The sequence below is a fragment of the Cephus cinctus genome, unplaced genomic scaffold, assembly GCF_000341935.2.
Source record: "Cephus cinctus unplaced genomic scaffold, Ccin1 Ccin1_scaffold0168, whole genome shotgun sequence".
In the NCBI taxonomy this organism is placed as follows: Eukaryota; Metazoa; Arthropoda; class Insecta; order Hymenoptera; family Cephidae; genus Cephus; species Cephus cinctus.
The window spans coordinates 3,488,135-3,512,997 of NW_014332892.1; the positions used below are offsets into that span (position 1 = coordinate 3,488,135).

Below are 24,863 nucleotides of genomic sequence, written 5' to 3' on the forward strand. Positions count from 1 at the left end.
AGGTATAAGATGGCGACTGGACTTTTACCTGAAGACCCAAGCACGTCCCTAACAAGCTCATAGATTTACGTGTGAGAGTCCATACGCGAAAAAGCTTCGCTCGGGTCCTGCCGTGCCTCTCCGCAGCATCCAGTATGGACCACGGACTATGCAGTAACAATCCGGTCGAGGGACTTGACCCGCGCACATGTGCATTTATTAACCCGCTGGCCCGAGATCGCGTTCACGAGCAAAGACGATTCTATTTATGCGCGCAACCGGGGGACCCAGGGTTAATGGGATGATATTACTCACGGGATATACCCAAGTCGATTAGCCGGGATCGCTGGACCAGTCTGCGCTCGAATTAAGGATCGAGCGGCGACAGGACCTTCACGGTATATAGTAGCTACTCGCTGCTGAATTCTTGAGCCCCGATTTGGGTGAACTTACGTGCGCAGCCGAAGACGCCGTTTGGGAGGATTTAGCGTGGGATGCTGCGAGCGAGAGGAAATTCGAAAGAATACTCTTCTGAGTTTGGTCTCAAAAAATCATGAACAGGAGAGGAATTTGAATGGTCATAGTTGAGGTCCGAAGCCAGTAAAAACACTCGTGGGTATATTTTTCTATCTTGACTCGACAAGGCCGAGAAAACAAGAGGAGATCTACGTTCCTGTTTGGTCGAAATCCAAAGCAAACCACTCGAGGCTAGGTTCAATTAAAGCGATTGTCCGCTAAGGTCACTCGGCGCTGCTCCGTGCTCTTAGCGCTCTCTCGTAATAAGAAAGAGACAACCTCTGGCTGACTCTGATTCACGAGGGTTAGAAGTGGATTTGCCCTCGAGCACTTGGTCCATTTCACGTGAGACGCGATCCTTGTGGCTTCTTCTTGAAGAGGCTGATTCCTCATTTTTTTTTCTTTTTTTTTTTTTTTTTTTTTTTTTTTTTTTTTTTTTTTTTTTTTTTTTTTTTTTTTTTTTTTTCTATCGACTCTTGGCAGTCATCTTCATTTCGGTATTTCCGTCTCTCAGCGTCACTTTGCTTCTCCTTCGGGTCCCAGCAGCCCGTTCCTTCTCTTCTCGTTCCAGGAATCAAATTCAAGCTCAGAGAGACACAGGGCTGCTAGGAGGACGTCAAATGCTATGCAAATCCTACTTTGCATAAAGTGACCTGGATCGGATTTAAGGTTGCCCGAGAGAAAGAGCAAAAGGTAAAAAGATGGGAAAAAAGTGACAAGTCTCACTGGGAGAGAGATAGTTATAAATTTGGATCCTGTCAAAATAAAGAAGTACCACCCCAGGGGCTGTAGAATCCATGGGCGCATTAATTTCACACGATTCCCATTGCGAGTCCCTCTTACGTACCTCGAGGACCTCGAGGACCTCGCGCCGATCGTTCCACTCGGATGATGATGATCATCATCCGGAGACGCGACACGCTGGTGCAATGATTTCGTTTCGATCCTGCGTTTTGATCGTAGAGAAAGGCAAGAAACGTTTAAAATTCGCTTAAGATTCTCTTAAAAAGCGATTCGCTTCTCAGTGACCTCAGAACTCGGAGCAACTACCACAGCTGTGTGCGGGCACCTAGTCTGACCCCAGCAAAATTACCATACCACAATAACGAACCCTTCTAATCCTGACAAACGTCCTCCGAGACCCTTGACCTCAGTCAAGATCAAAAAGGAGAGCTCCTCCTCAGGACCACCTAGCATTGTCCAACGTCTCCATCAACGACGCCCAAGAAGGGCAACCCGGGACGCCCAGAAACGGCGTCAACATGGGAAACGCCGTTGACGAGGACACGCCTTGACCATTTCCCTCCTTTTATCTCCGGCCGAAGATGTGAAGACTCGAAGCAAAGGACTCTCGGGGAAAAGCCACGAGAGTTCCGAGCTGCTGGCTTTAAAGTCTCCTCGGGTGAACCTCGTATGTAGATGCACAGAGCGCATATGTACATTGGTATATTATACATTCAGGCACGTCACACGGTAGCCCACAACTCTTTTGTGCGCCCGTGCCGTCCCCAACAATGGCTCATTTCGACGACCGGATTTCGGAGTTTTTCTCTGAATGGGCCATTCGTGAGCCATTCGTGAGCCGTTCGTGAACCGTTCGTAAGAAGGAGAAGACGAGGGCCCGAGAGTCAATGGGCGATATCGCGGTAACAGCGTGCATGGGTGTCAAACTATTACGAACAATTTCCGCTACATTCTTATACTTTTCGAGATTTCTCTTTGTCCGAATATTGCCCTGCCTGTACAGTAATGGGAAGCGTCTGAGCGTCGCGACGAGACTCCTTCCTGCGGTATCCTTGAGAGCCATTCAACGACAGCAGCCTTGCTGTTTTCTAGGATGAGAAAAAAAAATCTAAAAAACGATAAACCAAATAAATACGATTTAAAAGGATAAAATATTACGTAAGAGTCATCCTCTAAAAATAGCGGTACTCCAAACTACTCCACTTCCTCTCTAGAATTCCTAAGCTATACCTGGATTCGATTAAACGCACGGCGCGTATCCGCGTAATCCTAATTGCATTGCGCAACCTTGATTTAGCTCACGGAAAACAATTGTCCATCTCCGTGCGATCCAGCGCGGCCCGCGAGGCGTCTCGGTCAATATCTCCTCCACTGCAACGAAGGATGTTTCGACTTGATTCAAGGTTTGTTTCTCTCCGCTTGGTTTCGTGCGACTTCCGGGACTTCTTCCTATACGTAACGGCCGCTCTCCTTCGTCTTCCTCTGCTCCTCTCCGTACGTCACTCTGGGACATCCAAGTTATTGTCTTTCGTCAGGAGACACAGGGAGAACCGAAGGAACGTATCAAATGTGGATTCAGATGAAGCCGAAGAAGAATTCGAAAAACTGAATGAACCTTTAGGAACGTCCAGGAGTCCCGGTAGCCCCGACGCGTCCCGAAACCCATTATTAAAAATCAGTTAACTCGGACTGGGCACTCGCGGGACCGCGCTCTGTTGACCGTCCGTGATGAATTGAAGGTGTCGGCACTTTTTCAGAATATCACAATTTTCTCTGCTTCCACGCGAAGTCTGCACAGAGGTTCCCAGTGCGGAGTAAAGAGAGATGTTGAATTTGAAAAAGCAGTGATAACCCTTTAAGGCAGCGAGAGAAGCACCGGAAGGCCAGCGATGGTATCAGGGAATTGATAGGATTCGGCTGATGAATTTCATCAGTAATGCCCGTTTGTGAACCCTTTGTGAACTACGGGCAGATTGGTTTGAGACTCTAAGGACAGGTCTCGGTAGATTCCTCGTGAGAGGATCTTCTTGATCTTCTCGATCTTCTACAATGAGCAACGGCGCGGGCGCATTACAACTATAAGAAGAGAAGGTGATGCTCGTTTTGCCGACGTCGCCGGTGATGGTTCTGATGGTTCTGATGATTCTGATGGCTCTGTAATGCTATAAAGGTAGCTCACGGGTCAGCCGCGCACAATTTAGAACGTTCTCACATTTGGACGGGTTGCATGCACGGCGAGCATTTGTTCGAAATGATTTTTTACCGTTTAATCTCGTTGCGTGCCTCGGTTCATCGCCTCTTTAATTCAATCTTCCTCTCACTCCTCGGTCGCCTCCTCCCTCCCCCGCCGCGCGCATCCTCGGGACGCCGAGCGTCTCCAGGAGTAATACGTGTGGTGCACACGTACGCGCGTCCCTTTCCCTCCCGAATCGTGATTTGATTCAATTGTCGAGGTTAAGCGGACTGTGCGTGCCGCGCGCAACCAGTCGCTCTCGCTAAACTGAACGCAAAGTGAAATAACGAGGCGGAATAAACGCTCACGAAGGTATCTAACTCGTCAGAGCCATCAGGGGCGTCAGGGGCGTCAGGGGCGTCAGGGGGCTACCCTCCTCATCAAGTACCTCTTGGTCTCATTCTCATTCCCATTATCACAGCGCACTCGTTATACCTGGTGGATGGTCCGAGTATTATATAATTTTCAAAAGATCCACGAACGACGTGAGATTCGACCGATCGACTGGGCCAAACTTCACGCCGGAGTCTTTGCGCAGGCGCGGAGCGGCCAGGAATCCCGAGTAAAGAGCAACTAATGGAGCAACTGATGGAGCAACTAATGAAGGCTATGCGTGGCGATTCCAGAATGGTAGCCCGTGATTAATCTGCGGGTGGGTCCATTCTCATTTGCATTCGCATCGGCGGAGGCCACCGTGGAAGAGGAGCCGAGCAGCAGCAGCTACGGTGGAAAGGAACCTTGTCGCTCTTGTCGCTCTTGTCGCTCTTGGCCCTGCTGATGTATCCTACCAGTTGGCCAATTTGCCCGATTTGACTACGTCCACTCGTGTAACCATGGCAACTGCAGCTTCGTTCTCACAGAGCTAGAGAGCGGACTCTTCGGAAGACGCTAGATTCGCGAAGGCGACAAATTCTCTCGTTCCTATCTATACGGTAATGGACCAGGGGGGTAAACGCTGCAAATAATAAATCGAGGCAATTATCATGGAAGCCAAGATGCAGGAAGCGTCCGGCCACATAGACGCAGCTAATGCACGACGCGCGCATATCTGCCTATTACCTAGCAGCACCAGTCCTTCCCTCCCTCCAGACTCGAACGGGATGCCTGGCGCGGGTCAAAGGGGTCAGCATCGATTTACAAAATCAGAAAACCTCCAGAGCCGCGACTCCCGTGCTCAGGTTCCTCCGCTCCTTCTTGAGCGCGACCGGTTTCACTCGGAGGACCGCACCCCGCTGTCCCGCTGCTCCCTGGATCACCGCCCCGAGACGTCCTGAACTTTTCGAAAGTTCAGAACCCGAGGGCAGGACTCCATCGGGGGGCGACCCCTGTCTCCAGCCTTCCACCTGGTCCCACTCGTCCTGGCCACGTACCTCCAGCTACCACTCGGGATAATGTAGGCAATAATTAAAACGCGATAGAGGGAGAAAAAATAAGAGGCACCCTCGCTATCTACTAACGGTCTAGTAAATGGAGTCTCGAGTCCTTAAGGTTCGCGGCCTGATAAACGCCTCCCCTCCTTCGAGGCACACCCCCCGGCCAGGCCCAGCCAGCACCGGGCGATGCTCTTATCTGCGCCCGGTGCCATCCCTTTCACATTTGTAAAATGCCCACTAAACTTTCGGCCGACTTTAATCACGGCATTAAGAATAAGATAGCGGAGCGCGGTAGCTCGCTGCTCCGTGAGCTAACCGTCTCCTGGCACGCGATACTCGTCCGCTTCGACTCCTCTCGACCTGTAGCTGCGCCAACTGACAGACCGATCCCATCGCTTCCCATTAGCCCCGTGGGAGGCGGCCCAGCATCCCCTAGGACGGACCGCCGAGTCCATGGCGCCGACAGTCGCTCAGCTACCTCCTTTCTCCGGCTAATTGTAAGTCACACACGTGTATCTGGTACGTACAGTGTAGAGTGAGTGCGGGTACACTGGATCCCAAAGGCGTCCTGGACCCCGGAGGCAGCAGGAGTCCTCTTGATAAAGATGGACTCGCGTCATTTTTAGCCCTCCGCACGATTATTAATCGAACCGCCTAATGGGAGGAACTATGCTAATGAAGAGGCGCCGACTCGCGTCTCTACGTCTTCTTTAATTTAGCCGGTATCTTTCGACGTGATTAGCATCGCCTCGCGAGCGATTCGAGGCAGAGGTGAGATATTCCTCAATGTCGTGAGTCGATGAAGACCTCAACGGGGGGAAGGCACCCTGAGGATGTGTGAGCGCGCGTCCATGGGTCCATGGGTGCTTCCATCTTCGGAGCCATGTACGGACAGCCACTCGATGCATATGGAAGAGCGAGTGCTAGGTGCCGGTAAGATGCGCGGTCAGAGTGCGAAATCCAGTTAATCCACCGAGAACTCCAGCACCGCGCGCCATTCGCCGTCGAGGAGGTTCAGTACCTCGGCTATAGACACTCGGCTGCACTCACTGACTCTTCCTCATCCTTCATCTTCCTCCTTGCCTCTCCCTGATCTTCGTGCCCTTCGCGCTCCTCCTGCTCCTCTCTCTGAGCTCGTGCGTCGCTTCCACTTGCGCCTTTTCATCTTCCGTACCTCGTCAACCTCCTCATCATCATCGTACCGGGCAGCCTCGACCTCGTCCACCTCTCTGCTGGACCTGCAAAAAAATGCCCAGTCATCGTCAAAGTGTTCTCTGGGATTGCCAGCAGGAAGAAAAGACAGAGAGCGGAGATGCCTAGAGAACTGGACGATCGCTCGAGAAAAGGGAAGGCAAAGTGGTAGCAGCGGAGTGGCTGTGGCGCCGGCGTTTCGTACTGTAACTTACGAGGTGCCCGAAGCGCTGCTGCGCCGAGTAAGTTACAGCTTCTGGAGCTGTTATTAGCGTTGTTCGATCATCGTCCAGAGTTTACTCGTTGCCTAGGTACGGTTACGGTAGTCCTGGGGCCATTCCTCGGAGGGACCTTATCCCGCTGATGATGATCCTCCGGATGGTCCCGGGTAAAAGTAATCGGACCGCCCTGTCATCCCGCTGCTACTGCGCTCACGGATCTGCCAACGCGCAATGCGTTTCTTATTTATAGAGATTTAATCGAAAATTATGCAAGTTATGCAAAAACGCTTCGGTATAAGTCGAGTCTTTCATTGCGTCGCGGCGCCTAACCCGGGACATTAACGAGCGCCGCGAAGCCGCAATGAGATTACTTTGCGTAAATCACGTTCGACGACTCCTTAGCCTTCTGAGATACGTTCGACGTTTAACCTCGAGGTCTTGGCGAGGTCTCGGCGAGGTCTTGACCGGGGGGCTTCTAAATCCCCGAGATACCCGGGACCTCTCTCAGGTACCTCTTCTCCTGGCCTACTAGATTCTTTACCTTCGTCCGACGTTGGCAACAGCTGCCCGTATGCGCACTGCAGCCTTCCCAGGGTGCACGGCCTCCCGGAGGTACCACCTCCGGGATACTTGGCGCACTCTTTTCCTGATCAAGACTTTACGAGCACCCTGTATTCCGGCATGCGTGCCTCGTGCGCGACCTCTGCTGACCTCTCCCGACCTCTCCCACATTACCTCATCCACGCACCTCATTGGATAAGGCGCAGAGTCTCCTCCTTGGGATATACCGGTACTTTAGACTTTTTCCAGCAAACTCCTTCTTCTCCGACCCGAGACGAGGTCCAGTGAAATTTCCTCGGGAAAAAGGGGCAGCAGGAACGACGGAGGCGTCGCTCGATTTGGACGTAGGTTTGAGCTTAGCGAAAGTGACGTAAGCGCCGGCGGGAGGGGGGGATCCTCTTCCTCTCGTATTGGCAGGCCGCGATGGGGGGATGTCGCAAGTCCAGGCTGCGGAGAACAGGCAACAGAGGGAACAGGTTAATTGTTGATGGATTCGCTTAACCCCGGAGGTCGGCTGCATAGTCGGTAGGTCATCGCGCCGTTGAGAATTTTCGCCCGATGACCGCGTTCCCCGGTTATTGATGAACGTCATTTGTCACTTTTCTGGCAACGGGCCAGACGAACGACGAGCCAGGACTTAATTAACGGTAATTAGCGCCGCTCGAATAGAGCCCGCTAAGACACTGGCTTATACCTACATGCTGTGATACGTGTGTACTACACACCTATTGCTCTCTCTCTCTCTCTCTCTCTCTCTCTCTCACACACACACTCATTCTCTTTATTATCCTTATAGCCTCTTCTCCTCGAACGTAGTTTCTCTCACGAGTCCCGAGGATGGTCCAGACCTCTGGGATCGGGACACTTTATATTCCCAAGGATTATCCTGAGCCAGAGTAGTTACACGTTGTGTTATCAGGAAAGTGCGCAAACAGCACCGACCCCTACGTTGACCTCGGTAATTGAAAGTGTTAAGCGGGAACCCGCGTGCGATATTGCGAGAGAGAGAGAGAGAGAGAGAGAGAGAGAGAGAGAGAGAGAGAGAGAGAGAGAGAGAAGAAAGAAGAAAAGGACAAGCAGATACCTTGGTGCACACGCAACTATTGTACGAGTATGCCGTATGAGTATAATCCAGGACATGCGTGTAGCTGGCACCTATGGCCACCTACGATCACCTATGACCACCTATGGCCAAGACCTTCCATTTACAATTCTAGATACTCGTTCTGGGCTCCGTCGCCGATTTTGTAAGAGATCGATCGAGACCTCGATCGACCCAAACTTCTTCCCGAGAATCCCTTCGAATTCACGAAGATCTATTGATCGATAACTAACCGAGAAACGACACGTGTACGTCCGCTCTTGTGTCACTGTGACGCGTGTGACCATGTGGCTATGGACCCAGGTCGCCGATTGCTTAAATACATTTTTGGACAAACCTTCACTTTTATACCGAAGATGCGTCTCTCTTAGTCTTTCTCTGTTTCTCTGTAGTCACGCGAGTTCATCCAAGGATCCAGAGATCTACGGATCGACGATCGCTCGACTTGCGCAACGGCACGACTTTTTCATACGCACGAATTCGCCTGTCAGATTGGAATAACTTTTACCATGTGAATTAGCCGCGATTGTGCGACTCTGGATCCGAGCGTCTTCGCCGTCGTGACGCCGCTCTTTCGTCTTGGATATCAGCACGTAGCTCTCGATCTTGGGTATCTTGGCTGGAGAGATCGAGATGATCGGTGAAGTTTTTTGGAACTTTGGTAATGGATTTGATGAATTCCATGAAATTTAAAATATCATAAATATCGAATTATGGACGTTATGGCATATGTGTTATTTGATTACGTGTATTTTCCAGGTACGTGACGAAATCAATTTTAGGCAAGTTTGATGGTAATAATGAGACGTTTAAAAACTGATAGTTCAGTATCGAAAAAGCGGTGAATCGATCGAAGAGAAATCTCCGAGTTCATTCCAGGTAAACATATTAAAATTAAAGACACGAGGATCGCAAATGGCAGTTCATAAGGTCAGATGTCAAGCGACGCCTCTGGGCATCGCTAAAACCATTAAATCGTCTGTTCGCGCTCCTCCCCGTCACGAAAATATTTTCACCGAAATCGACTAAAACTGAAGTAACGCACAGTCACAACTTACTGACCTACGGCCTCTGGGCAATGGGGTTAACGCAACCAAAAGTCACGGCAGAAGTCTCGACTCAGCCAGAAACGTCCGTCTCGTTCTTAGGAGCTTCGTCTCCGAGACAATTCATCATTCCGTCGTTCCGTGGAACAGCTCTCTGACGATAAAGGAATCTAGAAAAAAATTGCACGTGCAAAAGCGCACGTGCGCAAACTGGGCTCGTCCGGGATTTGAACCCGGGACCTCTCGCACCCGAAGCGAGAATCATACCCCTAGACCAACGAGCCTCTCGTGATTAAATGTTTCACATGCATTTGTAGAGCCGAGTAAATACATTTGAGCTGTACTATAAATGACCCATAACCTCAAAGATATTGATTACGACAACAGCCAGATACAGTACTGTCTCATCCATCTTGGTAAAATCTAGCCGAGGTCTACATGGTAATATCATGCACCGATGAATTTGTATCTCGACCGATCACGCGATAATTAATTAATTACCTCGTGGCCGCTAGTGATTTTAATCGATTGAAAAGAAAGTAAAAACATAAAGACTCGGGATTATAACGTTCGAAACATTTATCGTGGACGTAGGCACGTAGCTAGAGTTATAGCCCATGGGGTATAGGTAGAAGCGCGGTACGCAGCTCGGCGTTACTCGAGAAGGTAACAGTCACCGCAACCTAATAAAACGACGTTTGATGACTTAATTAGGTGTCGGAGCGATCGCACAATTATCGTTCGATAAGTTTATAGCGGTAAGAAAATGTCAAAGTGTCCGTATGCGATCTCCGTGTCTCTGTGTGTTGGGTGGTTGGTAAAGGAATTGAGTAACGAGCCTGTCGACAGGTCCAGTTTGCCAGGAACGCAAGACGCGGTGAGTTTTCCAAGGACGTGGTGAGACGTCGGCAAGAGCCAATGGAGAATCACGAGGAACTTACCGATTCCAGGGAGTCCTGGGAGTCCGTGGAGTCCGTGGCGTCCAGTCGAGTAGCCGATGTTTTTCTTGCGTTGTCGCCCTTTCCTTTGGGCGTCGAACGGAGGAGGAACTACGGAGCGACGGTACACGTGGCGCCACCTGTCGAGTCTTCCCGGGATTTACGTCACATTCTATACGGCTCGCCTTCCATGGAAGTCTCCCCTCTTGACAGAATAAAAATAACGATATTCCAGCTTGGCTTACAACAAAGTTGAGGAAAGGTCACAACAGCGAGGCGTTATATAATTTCTTTTCAGTATTGCACGCCGATAATTGCAGCCTGTGTATTACTTCGACAAACATTGTGTGCATTTAGTCTCTTTTACATTCCATTATATAGGCGGAAAGTCTCGCTGCGAAAATCGAGTTGAGATCTAAAGAACAAGGGAATCCAGCAATGGCTCCATGGCAGAAGGTTCGTCAGTCAGACTTCTTATCAGTGAATGATACTTCTCGTTTGGTGGTATTACAGAGTGGCTTCCGACAAAAAATTATTGAATAAAAACAAATGACAGTTATTTACATTCGAAAAGAATAAAAGGCTTGGGATTTTATATGAATTTGAAAAAATGGCAGCTTACATGGATTATCGAAGGGATTATTGCCTCGGAGAGGATTAGGAGAGGCACGGCAGAGCATTTGTAATTAAAGCAACGTTAGACCCTAAAATTCGGGTGCTGATAAAACGTTTGAATGGCCGCCATCATTGCTTTACGACATCGCTGTCCTTTTCGAAGGGAAAACATCATAACGTCCTTTCTTGCTCCACTCTATACCTGCAATACAGTACAGTCCGCATGCTTGGCAAAAGTTCCTCGTTCGTGAGCAGCCTGATACGTTTTCTCAGGATTTCTGTGATTTTTCACGGAAATATAAAATATCCGATAGAAACGAGCAGCACCTGAACTTACGAGGATAGCTCGAAGAGTGCCGTGGCCAACGGCAGAGGGTCTTTCGAGAAGAAGGTCGACCCAAGCCCCGAGGAAATACTCTCGATCGAAAGTACTCGGGAACTTTTCACCGGATTACCAATTCTCGCACTCGCACTTTCTAACGGGTGAGTATATTTTGGTATTTGAATTGTCATGCGGTGATTAGAAAAAAAAGAAAAAGAAATTACCTATTTAGAAACAGGCAAGTAATCGGCTCGAAAGAAAAGTACCTGCATTTTTATGGGAAAAAAGATCGTGGCAATAAAAATCAAAATGGAGTATCGAAAGCGTTGAGGTGTTTGTTGGCGTCGAACCGCATGACAGAGTCCATTGTGCAAACTCAGTTGGCGAAGTATTTTTCGTCGATAAGCGACGCGTAAAGGTGCACGTCGAATATCGTTTTAATACAATTACGAATATGGCCGGAGGCTCCTCTGGCGTCCGAGAAGGAACTGCGGGCTGAAATTACTAATTATCGTCGTGCCACAATTCTTAGCCGGAGGCTCCGTCGCTGCGGGTAAGGACAGCTCTGACACAGGACGGGACGGTTCGGTGAAAATTCGACGTTAGACGCACCGGCGCACGCGCGTGCTATTGAAAGAGGTGTAGGGGGGCGCGCGGGGGGAGGGGGGGCGGAAGAGGGTAAATTGTCGTAGTTACGAAAATCGAACAACCGATCTCACCGATAAGCCGTCGCCATTGCAAAACGCTTTTCGTTACTCAAGAAAGTGGACCGCGACGCTAGGCGCCGCTTATTGTTTCACAAAATTGGATTGAAATGGTCAAGTGCAAGACTCGGCAATCCCTCGAGGCGACAAGTAACCCGCGAGCCTTTGTCTTTCGAAAAACACTGAACGGTATCGAGATATTGGGTATAGGGAGCAGCAGCGCGTAAAGCGAAGATCGCGAAGATCGGCACCTCGTGCGTAGCTATCCAAGCTGTGAAGTGGCCTGAGGATGATCTTGAATCTCGAAGCAGCGACTCGCAAAGGTTAAGATGCGAGGGATGGATCGATTCTTGGGCGTGAGGCGAATTGAGTGAACTCGTCCGGATTCTCATCGAATGTCCCGTCTCCGCAATGACGTCTTTCTCCAAATTCACGGATCATTGAAAGTTGACGGTGGGTTATCTACTTCCCCAGGATAATAACCTTCCAATGGGCAGTTAACCCTCGGGTACACCAGTCCAACCTACTGCACCTCGTCGGTCACGAGTTTACGAGGAACCTCCAGCTCAGGAGCCCAGCAGCTCAGCAGTAGCTCAGGTATTACGTAGCGATGCCGCAACGGTCCTTTCTCAGTTTCCTCTTTCCTTTTCGTGCGCGACTGATTGTCTAACTGGCAAGTCTCGCTGGCTGAATGCGTCACTGCCTAACCAGCTGCCTAACCAGCAGCAAGTCCCGTTTGGTGAAAAAAGGCAAGAGACCCATTCCCAAAGTAGAATTGCAAATTCCCATGGGTTATCGGTACGGAGTGTCCAGTGGCGGAGGAGGAAGCGAAGAGGAGGTCGGGTGCCAGAGGTAGCGACGTGGTGAAGGTAACGTGGGTGGCTGATGATGATCATTGCTATTGAGGCGGTCCACGGTGGATCTTGAGAAGAAAGAGAGAAAGAGAATCCCGTGAGAGAGGGTCCCGAGAGAGGGGACCAGATGAGAGGCCCCTCCCTTGTGCCCCCACCGCAAGGGTCCCCCCACTCAGCCCAGGACCCGCGGCCCACCTGTGCCGCGGATGGACCCTGCACGCTTCTCCGGTGATCCAACACACAGTGTCCATAAGGCCACGAAGTACGAGCACGATCGCGCTGCATCGTCGCCACTGGCTCAGTCGCAGTCGCAATCGCAGGGACCAGGTCTCTCTAGCCCACGAAGAGGAAGACGGAGGAAGGTGGACGAGAACGACAACCACTCAAAACCGGCGTGGTGGGGATTCCGATTCAAGAATCGCCGTGGACACCCTCGCCTTCGAAAGTCATTCACCTAACGGTCATCGCGCAGTGCACCGTGCTCTCTTCCGTTCTCCTGGGAGCTCTGCTCTCGCTTCTTTTCCTCCCTCGGTCCACCCGGGATCATCGCTCGATCGACGAATCGATGGAAGAGGACCTGCCACCCGTTGCTCCAGCCAATTCTTCGGACTCGGCCGTTAATTGAGGATCGTCTTGGTCAGCGCTGACAAACGGCAGTGAAGACACGTTTGCCTTTCGTCTGGACCTTTTTTTCTTCTCGGGATTTCGTGAATGTATCAGTGCACCTGGAGGAACCGACCGGAAGTCCCTTGGATGACATGGATATACGCTGTAAGGACTAGATGCGCGAGGTGTAGAACCGGTTGACAGTTTCTCTTTGTAAAATCAGGTGAATCCATGAACATCGATCATTGACAGTTTGCACGATCGATTATCGATCTTCGATCGAAACAGTGAACAGTGAGGAACGTTTAGAGATACGTGAATTTGCCAGCTGATGCAGTGACAATGGGATATTATCCCTAAAGATTTAAGTGAGAAAAAGATTAATCTAAACACACACACACTCTCTCTCTCTCTCTCTCTCTCTCTCTCTCTCTCTCTCTCTCTCTCTCTCTCTCTCTCTCTCTCTTTTTCTCTCCCTCTAACTCCGCCACCCCCCGCCCGCCCTCTGGATACTCTATCGCATAACTGTGATAACGCACAACAGTTGGACACACTGAGGACACCGAGGTAAGGATCATCTCTGTCCGTCTTCTATGAATTTCCTATACCGATCCTCCCGAGGATGATCCAGCGCGATCGCCAGGATCATCCGCACCGTCAGCCTCGTCACGGTTTGATAGGATCTCAATCAGGCGCACAGAGCCAGCAGTCATTTCTGCATAGACGCGTAGAAGACCATTGAGCGAAAGCTCGGACAATCCGTTACCATAGACTCCAAAGCACGCGATTCCTTTGGCAGCCGTAATGATCTTAATGATTTTAAACGGTGCAATATTCCCGAGTATCTCGCACGTAAGGTAACGCAACGGGAAATCGGTCGCCGGTTGGAAACGAGTCTTTTTCATCCGTCGCACGAGCACATTTCGTCCCGCGATATTCCTGCCGATGAATCGCGCTGTCGCGACGGCATTAAGTCTCCGCGTATACGGAAAGAGAGAGAGAGAGAGAGAGAAAGAGAATATATCGCGGGAGATTTTTATCGCGAGCTATAATAACTCCTTGAGATGCGTTCAGCCGAGATATAATGGATCTCGTAACGATTCGCAGCGGGTTTTTCCTTTGTTGACTTTCTCGGCTGCATCTATCCATTATTATCCTATTTCTATTCCTATTTACGTGGCCTCGTACCTCCTCGGCTAATACGCTATAAATCACATCGCTTAAGTCCATCGCGGGAACTCCAGGACAATCCGTGATACGTAATAGCGCGAGCGAGGTCGCTGCCGTCGGTAAAGGCGTCGAGGAAGAGTCACCCTGGGCCAGGTCGGTTCGATCCATTAGGCCTGTAACCAGGGTTCTTAAAGGCGACCGCTACTTTTTACAATTGTCTCCGAATAATTAGCATTTATTGCTGAGAAAAAGTGCCGAAGAAAAAAAAAGGAGGAATAAAAAAAGGAAAAGGCTAAACGACCCGAACTCGGGGCTTCTGGCGCGCTGCACGTTTTACTGCACGAAATACTGGCGCGTCCGGGGAACTCGGCAGTTTACTGCTTCGACGCTTCGAGACTCGACGGGGCTCGAGTGCCATTTTCGCCAATAAACCCGAATGACGGTCCTTTGCAAAAAGTCCTACGACCCGTGTCTCTCTCTTTTTTCTTCTTTTACTTTTCTCCTCCTCGTTATTTTTTACGCTTCTCGGTGACACTGTGTCCTCGCACGCCTCTGTAAAAACTTACGGCAATGCGCGAGCATAAAAAGCATCGTTACCATCGTAAAGACTCGATCGCCTTAATTGTATTATACCGGCAGCAAAGGTAGTCGAGGAATTTTTCTTGAAGGCGTCCCAGGAGGTCAGAGGTTCGTTGATGTGGAAGGTCAGTTTCCTCCCGGATGATCGTCGCCCCACAGGGAAAGGAGAACGATCTGCTCAGGATTCTTAGCCGGCACCGAAGGAGCATTAGTCAATGGTCGCATTATCGTCGATTGCGCTACGGCAGGAGCTGTTACGATTCTCACGGCTCGATCGCTCCCAGCGCAATTCGCTGCTCGGCAAGGTCTGAGTCTTCACGATCGCCGATCTTGATAATCAGGAGATCCACGCCATTTCACAGGGATCCCATAGGGCCTTTTGTAGAAAAAAAAAAAACAGCCCTAGTGCAACCTCAGCCCTTGGAACTGGACGTTAGAAAGATTTCTCGAATTTGACAATCGTTCGGGATAGAAATTAGTTTTCGAAATACCGTCGACTAATTCTTCCACGGTTGAACGTCCACGCTTATAAACAGCATGACTCGGTCGGTCCAATTGGCCAGCCGAAAAAAAGTCCCTTTTTAAATGTGTCATTCGATTTCTGTCCAAGTCGAGAAGAAAAGAGAAGGAAAATGGCATCTCGTTAGCGAGGGAAGCGCGACGCGTTAAAATTGAATGACACGGCGCGCTGGAGAGTCGATTGTTTTGCCTGGGCTGGACCTGGGCTGGACCTGGCCTGGACCTGGCCTGGAAGCGTGCACTGGCCCCCGTAGGACACGTTCTGCCGCGGCAATTGAACCACGAACGGCGAACCGCGAGCCTCGGTTGCCACACAATCCTCGATGCCCGAGTTTTTCCGGCGGACTCGAAAATGTTCAGCGCTCTGTGACAGTTGCGAAAAGTCGCGCAAAAGAGAAATCCCACGTTGTCTCGGTCAAGCGTCGCGCAGCTGACTCAGCGATCGCTCCGAGGAAAATCGTCGGGGTTTCTGATTGGCAATGATTCGATTTCGCGAAAACCAGTCTTACCGTAGGTTTGTTGTCTACCGAGGGTCTACGGTTGGAGTCGGAAAGTGTCCAGCCTGCCTGACCCTAGGTAGTTTTAGGGTCCGGTAGGAGAGCAACGTGGCTGTCTGGGCTACCCGTGTGTAGTCTATGGTCCAGCAAGGACGTCGCCGATAAGAGGAAGAGGAGGGATTGAACACGTGACGTTCTCCCGGGTAGACGGGGTCGGTTCCCGTCAGTTGCCGCGAACGAGGAGAGTCAACATCTCTAGGGTGTAGGTCAGGAGGGAGAGATAATGTGGACGTTCGAAACGGTTGATCAAACAGCTGATGTCTCTTCCATTAGCTCAAATTGACTTTCCCATTTAGCGACAGCCCGTCATGTATGAAAGCCGCGAATGCCGATATTCCGGTACGTCGATATGTGGGTCACTATTTCATTTTTTGGTCTCCTAAACTCTGGGATAAAATGCCCGATTGACTCGGGCCAAGCGAGTTATGATTCATCTTCTCTGTTCAGCTTCTTTTTTTATTCTCGCGCTCTTACATGTACCTTGCGCTATTAGACCACGCTCCAAAATGGTCAGGACTGGCGCAAGAGACAGCGTAGCGAATGAGGCTTGTCTTAAGGCTTTTTCTGGTAAAAATCTATTAATTCGGAGAGCAGCTCTATCAAGGAAGAATGGCCGAGCGGCTGGAGACCCATTTGGCAAATGCGTCTCCTCCCGGATGCCGATCTCGTTAACGTCTGTCCCGAGCCAAAAGCGTCGTCGATTTGCGAACTGGTCGAATTGCCGAGCGGTTTTTTTAACAGCGGGGATCAAAGGTCACGAAGGATCCTTGAATCATCCCGCAAAGATCGATGGAGCGTGGATCGATTAAGACTTTAATGGAGCTCGCTCTTCCTATGGATTCTCCCGAGGCAAATCGTTCCTCCACGCATCATTCTCACAGCATCTTCCTTATATATTGTATTATTCTATTGTATTCCGTGCAGGCGCCTGGCTGGCGGGATTTTTGAATTGTCATAAACTCGGTGAACTTAATGGGAAGGAGCGAATAGACGAAAAGGGGAAGAGAATTCGGAACGGAAGATCGGTATAGAATCGGTATAGAATCGGTATGGGATCGGTGCTCTCGTTTTCTCGAGGAATACCGGGAAAAAAGTCGGAATTTTCCGCTCGTTGAACGCAACACGCACCGCTTTCCACGATCGAGCGATTCGCGGATTGCGCAAGGCCTCCTCTTCTTTCCCAACGGCAGGCTCGATCGGGGCGAGTGCGCGATAACGATTACATTGTGGATTTATCGAACGGTAAAATATTAGGTTGCGCAAGACTAGCTATCCAGTCAACGTTTTTTTTTTTCTCTATCCTCTGCCTCTCCCTTCGTTCCTCCCGTCCCGACCAAATCGAATTCTCTTATGGTTCCACGCGGTAGGGAAAACCTCCGTAGAAAATGCGTGGCCACCGCCGATCACCAGGGCGATACCAACCGATTTTCTCTTCCAGCGCTCGACTCGCGATCCAGTTTCCTGAATTGCAATATTTACGCGAGATTCGAGTCGGCACTTTTCTAGAACGTCGGTTCTCCATTTCTGTTTCAGATGAATCAGCAGTGCAAGGTGTGCGGCGAACCAGCCGCTGGTTTCCACTTTGGCGCCTTTACGTGCGAGGGCTGCAAGGTCAGTGAATCTTCCGAATCAATTTGACATCCTACGTCTGATCGCTCATAAGCGAAGTAGAGAAGACTCATAAGGTAACCCTCGAGCTTTGCGCAACGGCAAGATCGGACTGAGATCCATTTACGATATCAGGAACCTGAGCTACCCCGTGGCAGCAGTGCTCACGCACCGCTCCCTGCATTGGGCCCTGCAGTGTTTCTCTATTTCTTGTTAAACTGGCGCGGATTTCACAAAGCCTCGGAATCGCTTTCACGAGTCGCTCACGGGGCCCGAGGTTAAACGTTTGGCTAGGCATGCGTGTCAGAGGGCCCAAAGTCTCTAAACTCGGTCTAAACAACATAACCGTTTCTGCCGAGCTGCCGCGGTCTAGCGAGCTCACGGCGCAACTCTGACTGTCACTCTTTCATGGTGCAGGAGGTCCTGCCGGTGGAGATGGTTGCGGAAAAGGAGGTGGCTGCTACGAGAATAGTAGTGGAGCATCCAGCTACTAGTGGTAGTGATAATAGTAGTAGTAGTAGTAGTAGCATCGATAGTCCCGGTACTAGTCGTAGTGACAGAAGTGGTAGCGCTGGCAGTGTTGCCGATGGTGGTAGCGGTGCCTCCGCATTGACGTCCATGATCGTAATAGCTGATGGCGATGTCGGTGTTGCTGTCGGAGCTGCCGATGGTGGTGGCAGTCGCGATGGTAGTGGCAGCAGTAGCTACGGTGCAGGAGCGGGAGGTGACATGCTACGGTGGGCCTGAAAACGAAAATAACGAAACGAAACAATGTCGATCTGACGTAATCGGTAACTAGGGCGGAAACAATCGTGGCGGACAAGTGCGAAGCGCCGGAAGCCCCCCGCTTCGAAACGGCTCACGAGCTCGGCACGAAGTGGCGGCACGAAATCGCGAAACTCACGCCCAGGGACACCTGCGCTCTGTATTTCCCTAACCGATCCTCTTGTTCTCTGGCTCGTGTCCCAATAACGCTTTTTTCTAATGGCTGCAACTCGCGCGCGCGATTCTCCTGGGAGAGGAGTCCATTTTTTCGGAAGTTCCTCTCACAATCCGGGGACACGGGAAAGTGTCCTCGAGGTCGACGAATGTTCTCACGTCGACTTACTTCGGAGACCTCAGCCGCTTGCGTAACTGGCCTCCCTTTCGGAAGACATAATGGTAGCATTTTCATGATTGTGTCAGCGTTCCCTAAGAACTCTGTCGGTCTCCGGCGACCAGGCCGACTTCGTACAGACCGACGCCAGACGTTGCGTGCAACGTGGAGCAAGTGGAACGCAGAGAGCCTATACAAAGTTGGCTAGGAGTCTCGGCGATGCGCATTGGGAACACTGGGCCAGAGGAAGAGCTCGTTTTCAGGACAAACGAACCAGAAACTATTAATAATATTCCGCGTGTCAAGCAGAAAGAAAAAAAAAAGCGAAAGTCAGAGAACTCTTGTAAATTAATGTCCCGCGCGACGCGAGGTCAGGCACGTCCCATCGTTTTCCGGGACTCTGCGAATAGTAACGAACGCTTCAAATTTTAGTTCACTCCCCAACCGCCGTGCACGCTGGCGCTGTCGTCGACGGCTAAAGCAACGTCCGTTCTGCTTCGATCGCCAGCCGCCCTGATTCGCATACGCGTCGCGACCGTCGCGACGCGGTGCCTCTACTAAGAAACAATTTCGACACACGTGCGACAGGTGAACGAGAACAACTCGAGTGACTCGGTGCTTAAAAGGAGCGAAGGTGTAGGTATCTAACGGTGTTTGGTAGAAGCCACGAGACAAGAGCATCTTTAAGTACCTCCGGACAGCGAGGGAGCTCGAGGGAAAAGATGCCATGACTTATTCGACTTTTGAAGAGCCTTCGACACGCGTAACGTTTCGTATTCTTTGAGCTAATATAGGCAGAGGCCACTCGGTGCGATGAAAATGTCCAGCATTTCGCACGGCACGATTAGACAAGGGATAGGATAATCTGAGCGTCCCAGAAAGCAGAGTGGAGGAGGAATGAATTGAAGAGGAACTCGCACGGGAGGTTAGCACGAAACCGTGTCGGAATCGCACGGTTGCACCATTTGGACAATTAGATGAAATAGTAGGCCGCACGCGCCTTGGCCGCTCTCGAGGGACCGTCTGTATACCTCAGGTACCTACCTACCTACCTAACCTACCTGCCTGTCTGTCCACCTCCTCCTCGAGCGCACTCCTGAATCTGCCTCTCCACCTCCGCTGCCGATGAATGAAACAATGAGAGTGTGATTACGCTAACTTAACTCCTCCAGCATAATGTTGCACGGGTTTACCGGGTTACGTGGCATTTAAACGCTCAGACCGTCGTTTCCATAGTCTTTGCTACGCAATTTCAGAACTATTATCTAGGTTCGTACTCCCATCCTCTCTCGGTCGCCATTTTCACTCAATACTCTGTTACGTTTGTATTACTTGCAATTTCTTGAAGTTTTTCTCTAATCCTTTTTTCTTCTCTTTCTCGATTTGCAGTCCTTCTTCGGGAGATCCTACAACAATCTGAACAGCATCTCCGAGTGCAAAAATGGCGGGGAGTGCGTTATCAATAAGAAGAACAGAACTGCCTGCAAGGCCTGCAGGCTGAGGAAGTGCCTCCTGGTGGGGATGTCCAAGTCGGGTTCGAGATACGGACGCAGATCAAATTGGTTCAAGATCCACTGTCTTCTGCAGGAGCAGCAGCAGCAGCAGCAACAACAGCAGCAGCAGCAGCAGCAACAGCATCACCATCATCATCATCATCATTCTCATCATCAAGGTCACCATCATCAGACGCAGAATCAGACGAGCCCTTCTATCGGTCATCCTGGACGTAAGGACGATGTTCTTCTTCTTGGTCTGGATGATTACAAGAACTCTACCTCTCCCAGCATCAGTTCACCAGAGTCTCTGAATAGCGACAGTTCGGTGGAAGTGTCTGAGAGAAGAGCAGCTCTGAATCATCCAGGCTTCAGGCCGCTCCATTCGCAACACTCACCAGACCTGTCAGTCCTCAGCAAGGAAATGATGGGACTCCCTCTCGGATTTCCACTGAGCGGCATGTCTCTCATCCCTCCTGCGTTTCTACCACCACCGAGTCTCTCCATGTTCTCACCCTATCACCTATACGCACCCCACGGGACACCGCACCCCTTGCTACCAGGTCATACCCCTGGGATTCTTCAGCACACGCCAATGGCTCCCGTGCCGACGAGCGCCAGCACGCCTACGCCTATGAACAATAATCATGCAACGACCAACAACAATAATAGATACACTCACAATCAGAACACCGTGACGCAAATTGCGAGCGTGTCGCCTGGTTCGGATAAAGTCGAAGCCTACACCAAGAGATTCTACCTGGACGCAGTTCTGAAGAGTCAAAGGACGCCCCCGAGTTACTCGCCAGCATCCAGCAAGGCTCAGTCCGAGGACAACTCGGCCAGGAACAGTCCTGAACCAGAAGCCCACAGTCCACCGCCACAGGAGAATCCCATGGACCTCTCCATGAAAGGCCCGACGATCCTGAGGGCGAGTTCGACCCCGTTAAGTATCAAGAGCGACGAGGACGTCGACATGGAGGACGACAGCGACCGGGACAGTCCTCCCGTAAAGAGGCGACCTGCTCCCATAGACCTCACCACGAGAATATAAGGGTATCAATAATTCCTACCAAGAATATCAATGAGACACTCCCCTGAATATTTACATGAAGAATCGCGAAACTTCCCACCGTCTTACCGATTATCCTGCGTTCCTAGATTGCGCCAGGAATAATCGACCAGACGAGATGGAGGAGGACGGAGGAGACCAGCAACGCAACAAGAAGAAGAGGAAGAAGAGGAGGAAAAGGAAGAATCGAGAGGAGCTAAAGTCTCGTATCGGCAATTCGGAAAGGGCAGCCTCGTAAAGAGATAGGGGACGTGCGATCGCGATTAGTTCAGCAGCTCCAAGAAAAGCCAGCCAATGAATTCGAATCGAGTCGAGGCGACTGCCAGTGCTCGAGTCACCGAGTAGAATCGAGTAGAATCGAGCAGAATCGAGTAGAATGAAGTAGAATGTAATCGAACGTAGTAGAATCATTGGTGCCAGTGGCGAGTTAGTTGGCTGCCTACTCTCTCACTCTCTCACTCTCTCACTCTCTTACTCTGTTAGTTGGCAGCTTACTAGGTTCGCGACTAACCTGGGCTGATCGGATGCCTAAGCCATCGACTAAAGCGAGCTATCGCGTTTCACCGTTGTAACGGAATCGAATTAACGAGCCGCGCGCTTTAATTAATGAGCGCGGCAGCCACAAGTTCTCTTTCTCTCTTTCTCTCTTTCTCTCTTCAACTCCTCTCGTCTCTCTCCGTTTTCTCGCTACTCCAGCACCCTTCTCTGTCGCGAGCGCACACTATCGAACTGTCGGCTGATAAACACGTCAACGCTCCGAGCACATGTTCGCAACGTGTTACAAACTTGTAGACACGTGTTGAACGTTCGGGACGCTTTATCTTACAAGACTTCGATGCCTGCCAATGTAGTACGCCTTCATCGGCTTCATCGGCTTCATCGGCTTCATCGAGCGCAGCCTCGCTTGCTTTTGTCCTTCGTCCTCTTCCGCGGAATAGTTCGAGACTCTTGTTACCTCGATACTTTATTATAATCAATGTAATTCCAAGAGTCTCGAAGATCTTCGCCGATAACCTTATCAGGTCGATCCCGAGGACTCATTAGTCATTGGCTAAATTATTCGCTGCGGATACGCTTAGTCTTAGTGCGAGCTTCCACCTGAAGATGGACAATATCTTTGCGACTGTCTTATCTCCGGATATAGGATCGTTTTACCGAACATAGATTCGCTTTTAGCACCGGACGCGGGGACAGCGCTTTTCTTTAAAGACCCTTTGACCATTTTTCCAATTTCTCCGAGCATGCGCGATCACAGAGGACAAACTGTATCCGGCTTTTTCGTATCCTTCGGTGTCGTCCTGCGAAAGGACATATTTTTAATTTCTCTCGGAAATTATTTTGCACTACCATGACAATCCTATATTTCATAAGAGGACGCGTTACCATTGTTCACGTTCTGTGCGAATTATAAAATATATATATATATATATATATATATATGCATACACACGCACGTATAAATATTGTAAATAGTATCACTATATATATTATCTCGGTATTGCGTCTTCATGCTACCTGCTAATTGACAATCACGTCGATTTTTAAGTATACGTATATTAATTATATAAGCAACAATTGTCTTTCAAATCGAATTGCGATCGCTGACATCGAACCGACATAGTCAACAATGGCCAGTATTTTGACACGAGCAGTCGAATAGTCGTATCGCGCTTTATTATTAATCCTATGCAGAAGATACTCGGACACGTGCAGTTGACGTATACTGAAAGAGCGATGCGAGAGAAGGGTCTTCTGTCATTCTCTATCTCGATCTCTCTCACTCCCGCTCTCTTCCGTGCGCGCCTTAATGATGAATCACAGCGATGAATTATATATTAGACACGGTAGAGAGGCTTGTAAATAAATAAATGATCGGCAAGTACTTTGCGAAATGGGACGCAGGGCCAGTAGTACCAATCTGTAAATATATAATTAATTACGCGAATAATTATAAGACTATCCCCCCCCCCTTCCCCAATCATATCGTATATTAATATAAACGATATAATGTGTATTAAATAATATAATTCTACAATGTTTTCGCTACTTTCCGTTTTACACGTATATCTATATATGTATCTTATCGTACCGTAAGGTGCGTATCCATTGCACCGTGGAGCAATGGACGCGCATCGCCGAGAGTCTCCTTCGCTCGAAGGATAATGTTAAAGATTTCTTTTTTTTTCCAAATAAAAATACACGAACGATTCTCCAAGGGAATAAAATTCGACAGAATAAAGATGATTTTGAAATTTCTCTCGAGCGCCAACTCACCTCTCATATTCCTCTGTATAGCCTTGACAAAGGACGCCTTGAACTAATAGATGCCCTTACGAGAGCGTCCCGACGTTGGCGGGTCACGAAAATATGGGATTGCGTGTGAACCTACGGAAAGGTTACGGGCATAAATAGGTAATATAATAAACCTCGGCGAAAAAAGATCCCGGGCACTAACTCATAATGCCTCCGCATGAATATTCAACGTGCATAAAGTGTACATTCCCCGCTTCTACCTCCGTGCTATATGTATACGTATTATGTGTGTGTGTATATATATATATATATATATATATATATATATATATATATATATATATATATATAATATAAACCCGCCTACTTCAGCGAATAATGATCGCACCTTGGACACTATCAATTAATTTCGACAAGATATCGCCAATGTCATCCCACCCCAATCGACTGGCAGTTTTACCTATTTAATTCTTCGGCATTTATCCACCTTATCAATACTTATCAGCATCGGAGTAAAATTAACGAGAAAATAGATTATAATTCTTAGAATCGGTTTGACATTTTTTTTTTTGAGACAAATCTTTCTCCTCGCGAGGATTCCTCGCCGTGGCTGCTCTAGGACAACCGATAACCGTGTGTATGATACTTCCCGTATATATAAAGGTGTGCTTTATGTGAGCAGGGTTCATAAGGTCAGGGTATCTTTGAGTTACGATTGAGCCGGTATTATTAAAGCCGGCTGTGGCAGATCCCTAAGGCCTTTACTACCGAATAATCCTCCACAATATGGTGCTGTCTCTTGAGTCGTTCACGTTATGGGAACGTGTTTATCCGCACGTGTCACGGCCTCGTACGTCGAACGATTACCGGTTCAGGGAATCCATGAAACATCGAATTTCCCAGATCGTCCAGTGTGCCTAAATGGAGACGTTCACGAATGAGAGCCGGTACAAGTAGATTTCTATTTTTCTTTGAATTTTCAAAATATTTAAACGAAAGTGATCCCACGGCCAACTCGTTTGAATAGACATTCTCTGGAGAATGGTTTTGAATCTCTTAAATCATTCAGTCATTATTAAGAGACACTGAGCCGATGCACCCTCGTACCTTTTGGAGCGTCGTGAATGGTTGCGGTTCCTTGAAAATTTATGTGGACCCGTGGTACAAGTGGGCCGCATTCTTCGGACTCCTTTCGACTCGCGCCGACTATTACTTATCAATTAAACCGATTTATAGGCTCTGGAGGCGTCGCGTCCCACCCAGGGGGTCCCAAACACGAGCGCGCGTCGCTCTTACAAATTATTTTCGAGTTACTGGGCGCAAGGCAACCCTCGACAATTTATTCAGCATTAAATATGGATTTTTTAAGGAGTGTACCTGGTACATCCGGCAAATAGCCCAGCGTGAATTACCAAATCTTAAAGAGGGATCCACCGGGATGCTCTCGTGGGAATAGGATCGTGTACGGATTCTTTCATCGTATAACGCCTCATTAACGATTCGATCGGCTG

General features: G+C 49.5%; 3 protein-coding genes and 1 non-coding gene across 7 annotated transcripts in view; 1 reads left to right on the forward strand and 3 right to left on the reverse strand.

Annotated features, from left to right (window-relative positions):
* LOC112493811 overlaps positions 1-3,513 on the reverse strand; it is a 111,368-nt gene extending 107,855 nt beyond the window's left edge. The window contains exon 1 of the mRNA XM_025081214.1: positions 3,503-3,513. The gene's annotated coding sequence lies outside the window, so the exon portion shown is untranslated. The remainder of the gene's footprint in view (positions 1-3,502) is intronic.
* A 2,310-nt stretch (positions 3,514-5,823) lies between these two features.
* Positions 5,824-11,113, reverse strand: LOC112493853. The gene is made up of 3 exons (XM_025081644.1): positions 11,108-11,113; positions 9,908-10,044; positions 5,824-6,083 (listed from the first exon to the last, which is right to left on the reverse strand). The coding sequence occupies exons 1-3, from the start codon at positions 11,111-11,113 to the stop codon at positions 5,906-5,908; spliced, it is 321 nt and encodes a 106-aa protein (XP_024937412.1). The 3' UTR covers positions 5,824-5,905.
* Trnap-cgg lies at positions 9,179-9,250 on the reverse strand. The gene has a single exon. It is a non-coding gene; the product is annotated as a tRNA-Pro (tRNA).
* A 1,514-nt stretch (positions 11,114-12,627) lies between the features above and the next one.
* On the forward strand, positions 12,628-23,355 carry LOC107264375 (knirps-related protein). 4 transcript variants are annotated; one of them, XM_025081215.1, is made up of 4 exons: positions 12,628-13,572; positions 17,364-17,441; positions 19,924-21,083; positions 21,189-23,355. In XM_025081215.1, exons 2-3 carry the CDS (start codon positions 17,364-17,366, stop codon positions 21,079-21,081), a joined length of 1,236 nt encoding a protein of 411 aa, XP_024936983.1. In that variant the 5' UTR covers positions 12,628-13,572; the 3' UTR covers positions 21,082-21,083; positions 21,189-23,355. The 4 variants fall into 4 exon arrangements, with proteins under 4 accessions (XP_024936983.1, XP_015588061.1, XP_024936984.1 ...); XM_015732575.2 differs by having other exon boundaries at positions 12,628-13,373; positions 19,924-23,355; XM_025081216.1 differs by lacking the exon at positions 17,364-17,441 and having other exon boundaries at positions 19,924-23,355.
* The last annotated feature ends 1,508 nt before the right edge of the window (positions 23,356-24,863 follow it).

Bases quoted from the DNA above. Each gene is read 5' to 3' on its own strand.
- LOC112493853 (XM_025081644.1), bottom strand. The intron at 6,084-9,907 runs GTAAGTTCCTCG...ATTTTTTTGCAG, and splicing joins CCCAGGACTCCCTGGAATCG to GTCCAGCAGAGAGGTGGACG.
- LOC107264375 (XM_025081215.1), top strand. From the start codon at position 17,364: ATGAATCAGCAGTGCAAGGTGTGCGGCGAACCAGCCGCTGGTTTCCAC. The intron at 17,442-19,923 runs GTCAGTGAATCT...CTCGATTTGCAG, and splicing joins TTACGTGCGAGGGCTGCAAG to TCCTTCTTCGGGAGATCCTA.